At 36.9% G+C, this 5,094-nt stretch overlaps 1 protein-coding gene across 3 annotated transcripts; it reads right to left on the reverse strand.

The window, feature by feature from the left end:
- Positions 1 to 1,596: 1,596 nt before the first annotated feature.
- On the reverse strand, positions 1,597 to 5,094 carry LOC118343707 (homeobox-leucine zipper protein ATHB-22-like). Of its 3 annotated transcripts, none has more exons than XM_035688586.1 (4): positions 5,080 to 5,094; positions 3,843 to 4,002; positions 3,038 to 3,375; positions 1,597 to 2,070 (listed from the first exon to the last, which is right to left on the reverse strand). In XM_035688586.1, exons 2-4 carry the CDS (start codon positions 3,934 to 3,936, stop codon positions 1,792 to 1,794), a joined length of 711 nt encoding a protein of 236 aa, XP_035544479.1. In that variant the 5' UTR covers positions 3,937 to 4,002; positions 5,080 to 5,094; the 3' UTR covers positions 1,597 to 1,791. The 3 variants fall into 3 exon arrangements, with proteins under 3 accessions (XP_035544479.1, XP_035544478.1, XP_035544480.1); XM_035688585.1 differs by lacking the exon at positions 5,080 to 5,094 and adding an exon at positions 4,492 to 4,905; XM_035688587.1 differs by lacking the exons at positions 3,843 to 4,002; positions 5,080 to 5,094 and adding an exon at positions 3,460 to 3,613.

A 5,094-nucleotide genomic window follows, 5' to 3' on the forward strand; every position in this document is an offset into this window, starting at 1 on the left:
TGTATGTCGAGGTGTCAACGAAGAAGTGAGCCCATCTATAAAATGGGCTAGCAACAAAGCTGGGCTTAGTGGTGGGCTAAAACTTAACAAATATTGGACCAGGTCATACCGCGTTTATCGGGTTTCTGCATCGGAGCAAAGGACTCCATTTTGAGCTAGAGCGACGCCCACTCTCTCTGTGTCAACCGAATATTAGCGATTCCATTTTGAGCTAGCTGAATTCGTTTTCATGAAACGGCGCTATAAAAATATATCGGAAAGAGAAATAATAATTACAGAATGCACAATTCACGCGTAATTATTTTTAAAAAATAAATAAATATAAGATTTATATAAAAAAAATTAATTTTTTAATAATAAATTAATTTTTTTTACGACTGCACGTAAGATTACTCAAATTTTAACTTTTTCATGTTGGTGCTGCGCCAAAGGGTACTAAACGTGGAGGCCGTGGTGGAAATCGATGAGCCACCAGTTTGTTCTTTTAGCGAAGAGAATCTTTCATTTTTTAATGTTGTATTGTTTATTTTTTTGTGTTCTGGTTTTGATCGCATGTCATGAGTCACATTCTAACGAACCAAGAAAAGGTTGGTTTGGACTTCTACCTCTCAAATCATGTGTAAGGATTAGGAATCTGAATTATAAAGATTACCGGAAGTTTTGAATTTATGGGTTTTACAGAAAATTCAAACCTTTGGGAAGAGTGAATGTGCAAAGTGCAACTGCTGCTGTGGTGAGATCTTCTGTCACTTGGGTGGGCCTTAGATGCAAGTATAAGAGATCGAGGAGCGAGGGAAAAGAGACCTATTATATACATTGAACAGACACACTTGAATATATACAGTTTTATATAGCTAAGAGTCAAACATAACCATTTGTGTCTCGACATAAGAGTTGATTAGCAGAGGAGTTTGTCTTTCTTGACGAACTTATCTCAACATAAAAGATAGAACAAATACCTAACTATTTGTGTTTTGAGTTCGCACTTTGGATGTTCCCGTAACCTTGTATATATGTTTTTTAAGAAATGCTCACTGGATAGATAAATACTTCAATCCTTAATTTAATTGGGCTAAGGGGATATATTGTGTAAATTCAGGGCAGACCACCTTTCCGGAGAGTTTGACAGGACTTTGGATCCGCAAGCCAACAAGTCTGTGGCGAGTCGGGCCCCGTTTGTTTTTTACTCTGAGGGTGGAAAAAAGTTCGTATTTTTACGACAAAAAAAAAAACTTTTCGACATTAATGTGTTGTACTCCAGTTAGAATTTTCATCTCTCCCTTTTTTGGCTGTAGAATGTTACAGGATTTACACTCTGTTTATTCCGAGAATACTGCACCGACGAATCAGTTGGGTTAAATATCCAGACAAGCTTATAAGCATTTGTTGGAGAATTAGCAACCGTTGTGTATAGTGGAGATAGGGCCAACCCCAAGTTAGGAAGATGCATGTCTGACCTCAATGTTATAATGATTCTCACAATTACTTGGTATCCAAACATAGTACTGTTGAAACCACGCCACAATAATTCAGAAGTCAATAAAGTCAACATTATCATCAAGTTTTAAGGAAAGAAAAACAATTAGAGCATGATCATGCAAGTAAATAGGTAGGTTAATGAAAATCCTGGAGACGACAGCTAGCTAGCGTCTTTTTCAGTACTCATGTGCTGATCATCGATATGTATAGCAATTCTTCAAGTGGGTCTCATGCATGCATCGGTCCTACTAATAAGCTAAAGAACACGCTCTAAGCTGAATATGAACAACTAATAATCAAACAGCCAAATAGTTAGGAGGGATAGGAAGGGAGGCCACCCGGCCAGTAAGGAGGAGATAATGGGTTATACTCCTCCACATTGAAGAGATAGTTGCAGTCTGCATTAATCTGATGATGCTGACTCGCTGATCCTCCTCCTCCTCCTGATCTTGTCTTGTTAGAGCCATTAATGGCAATAGATGTGCTCTCCACCGTCTCTTCTCCAGAGATTTCTGTGTAGCCCGTGGAGCCAGCTTGCTTCCTCCCTCCTGCTTGCTGCTCTGATCTCAGCATAGCTTTCAATTTCATAACCTACGTACAGTACAACCAGCCAATTACTCTATTGTTTTATTGGGTCGATCGATAAATTATGACACATTTAATTATAATCTTCTTTGTTTTTAATGTCTTATATTGAATAGAAAGGAGGCCGGCGGCTTCGTTGATGGAAAGCAAGCTAAAGCATATCGGGGCACTGACAAACTCTTTAAAGAGTGGGGACACAGACAAGGATATTGTTGTGGTCGTCTTTATATATTTTTTTCAGCTAATTAGCATATCATGTCAACACAAAATAACTAGAACTATATATCACGCACCACGTATATACGTCTTTAATTTATAATTTCAATATTAAGCTTTCATTTAATTTGTCTCTTTTTTAAAATTTCGAAAGCTGAAAGTTATGGATTGTTTAAATCACATTAATTTTTAATCTTTTCATTACAATGTTACAAAGAATTAATGGATCGTTAAATGGTATATAAGATTTGCAGGGATTAAATTTAACTTTTAACTGATTATTTAGAAATGTCTGGCATTATAATTGTAATAATTTATTGACTCATATATATGCCAGCAATGCATGCAGTATCATTAGATCAGATCCTGTCTCCAACACGGATTGAAGAGGGAATAATAATGTTGTCGTCTAACTCTACATGCGGCCTGGTCATGAAGCTGCTAGTCAATAAACTTATAACGATCGAAAAAAGAAATTATCGAAATGTTGAAAAATATTCACCCACAGCCACTAGATATTGCTAGCTAGCCAGTAACACATGGTGAATTTCAAATATTATAATTTTCAAACTAAAAATAGATGAAAAAAGTAATCAAAAGAAAAATGCTGAGCTATGTTTTTGAAAAAAGAAAAGAGATGATGGTACTGATGAATAATATACTTTATGCAGACTGTATATACCTTGCATGCAGACAATCAGAAAACGAGAGCTAGCTTAATTTGCAGTACTATATATGATCAAAATATCATACATACCTCCTCTTGAAGCTTCTGCCTCTCCCTAGAGATGACATCATAGTCCTGCTTAAGTGCATCGTATAGGTGCTCAAGCTGCTTAGCCTTCCATCTAGCGCGCCTATTTTGGAACCAAACAGCGATTTGGCGAGGCTGCAGCCCTAGCTCCTTGGACAGTTTCATTTTCCTATCAGGGTCCAGTTTTATCTCTTCCTGGAAGCTCCTTTCCAGTGAATCTAGCTGATCGCTCGTTAATCGCTTCTTCTTCTCCTGGCAGCTGCCATAGTTGCTGTTCTTGTCCATTGTCGGCACCATCCCATGAGCCGAGTCCACCACTGCTGGATGCTTCACCTCCATTCCTGCATAAGTAAAGCAGATTAATTAAGGGGTGTGCAAGGAATTAAGCTTGAAATAACGCTTCTTTCTTGCCCCTTTTTACTTGCCCTTTCAAACTGTCAATAGATTTCAATGGTGTTTTAAGCCCGATCTTTAGCCTCACATGTCCATCTATACTTGTGACTTCTCCAATGAAGCATATACCAGTGGCTTAGAATTATTTGAAGGAGAAGAGATGAGCAGATGAACATTTATCGAGCAACTCAAAATTTCAAAGTAATTAAAGCAGAAAAATATGGTTCCAACGCTAGTATTCATAGTACTAGTGATCAAGAAGCTAGCTAGATCGAACATAGTCAATAAAGAAATAAGTTTGGAAACAAAAAGAGAGTGCATCTCGTTGATCAGCCTTCGAAGCATGGAAAAGTCAAAGGAATACAAGACGATAATTGAGAAAATAGTCAGTGTACTGAGAAACCGAGTACTTTACCTGGAAAATGGTCGTAGTTATAGTTGTAGAGGAAGCTTAAAGAAGATTCTGGTCGGGTAACGAAGGGTCTAATTAAACTCCCATTCCAGTCCATATTCGGCAGCTCCACTTTTCTGCAACTCTTCCTCAGATCGACCCAAAGTTTCTATGCAATATGGACCTGGTAATTTGAGTGGCAGGACCACAAAGAGAAGTACTATTAATGGTGTAAGGGATGAAATTGAGTCAAGGGCGGCTCAATACAAATTGAGGCCTAAGGCGAATTTAAGTGAGTTATTCATAATTATAATACAATAAAATATAAATTATTATATGAAATATTTTCAAACTTTACAATAAAATGAAATTTTATTTAAAATCTTTAAATACAGTTTTTGTGAATATATATTTACAACAACTTAAAATGAGGTCTCAATGCAGATTTTGTGCCTCAATTTAGTAAGATCTTAAAAAAATTATTTAAAATATAAATAATTCATTGTATTACTTATATAAAAAAAAATTAATTGTATTAAATGTTAAATTTAGTATTATGAGGCTTTGCACACATTGAAAACTATAAAAATTATTTAAAATTTTATTTAATGAAATGGTTTTTATTTTTATTTTTAAATTAAAAAATATATATTTATATTTTTGGGGGCCTTACATAGGGTGGGGGCCTTAGGCAATGGCCTCAATGGCCTTACCATTGAGCCGGCCCTGATTATTGAGTTAGGAAGGCGTGACGCTGAGTGTTGTAAGTTTCTATTCTTCCTGATCTTTTAGGTCGCCAAAAAAGTGAATGCGTAGAGAGAGAAAGGAGGAGGGAGAGAAACTGTGAGGTTCTTCTTCCTACTTCACTTTTGGGGAGCAACAAAGTTTTGTGTCTAGTTTTTATAGAGAGCGAAAGAGGTTTAGTACTAGAAAGAAGTCAGCACAAGGCGTGAGAAAGGGAAGGCATATGTCAGTTCCATAGGAGCAGGACTACTGGGACCAGACGGAGACCTTTGATCCCACACTCTTCCATTTACGTATGCAACCGACAACTCTCTATTTCGCTGTCTTTCTCTCTCTCTCTCTCTGAATACATATACAAATATGTAGAAATATATATAGAGGTGTGGCCAAAATACAACATAGGAAGAGAGTGGGGGGATTAATAAGAGGGTGGCATAATACAATGATCAGTACCACCTGCTACCTCTTCTGTATCGGTAAAAGACAAAGAATGGAAGAGAAGGAAAAGGAACTTAACTGGGGCTCATCCTAC

The sequence above is a fragment of the Juglans regia genome, chromosome 3, assembly GCF_001411555.2.
Source record: "Juglans regia cultivar Chandler chromosome 3, Walnut 2.0, whole genome shotgun sequence".
NCBI classification, from domain to species: Eukaryota; Viridiplantae; Streptophyta; class Magnoliopsida; order Fagales; family Juglandaceae; genus Juglans; species Juglans regia.

Bases quoted from the DNA above. Each gene is read 5' to 3' on its own strand.
- LOC118343707 (XM_035688586.1), bottom strand. From the start codon at position 3,936: ATGGACTGGAATGGGAGTTTAATTAGACCCTTCGTTACCCGACCAGAA. The intron at 3,376-3,842 runs GTAAAGTACTCG...TTACTTATGCAG, and splicing joins TAACTACGACCATTTTCCAG to GAATGGAGGTGAAGCATCCA. The intron at 2,071-3,037 runs GTATGTATGATA...TACTGTACGTAG, and splicing joins GGCAGAAGCTTCAAGAGGAG to GTTATGAAATTGAAAGCTAT.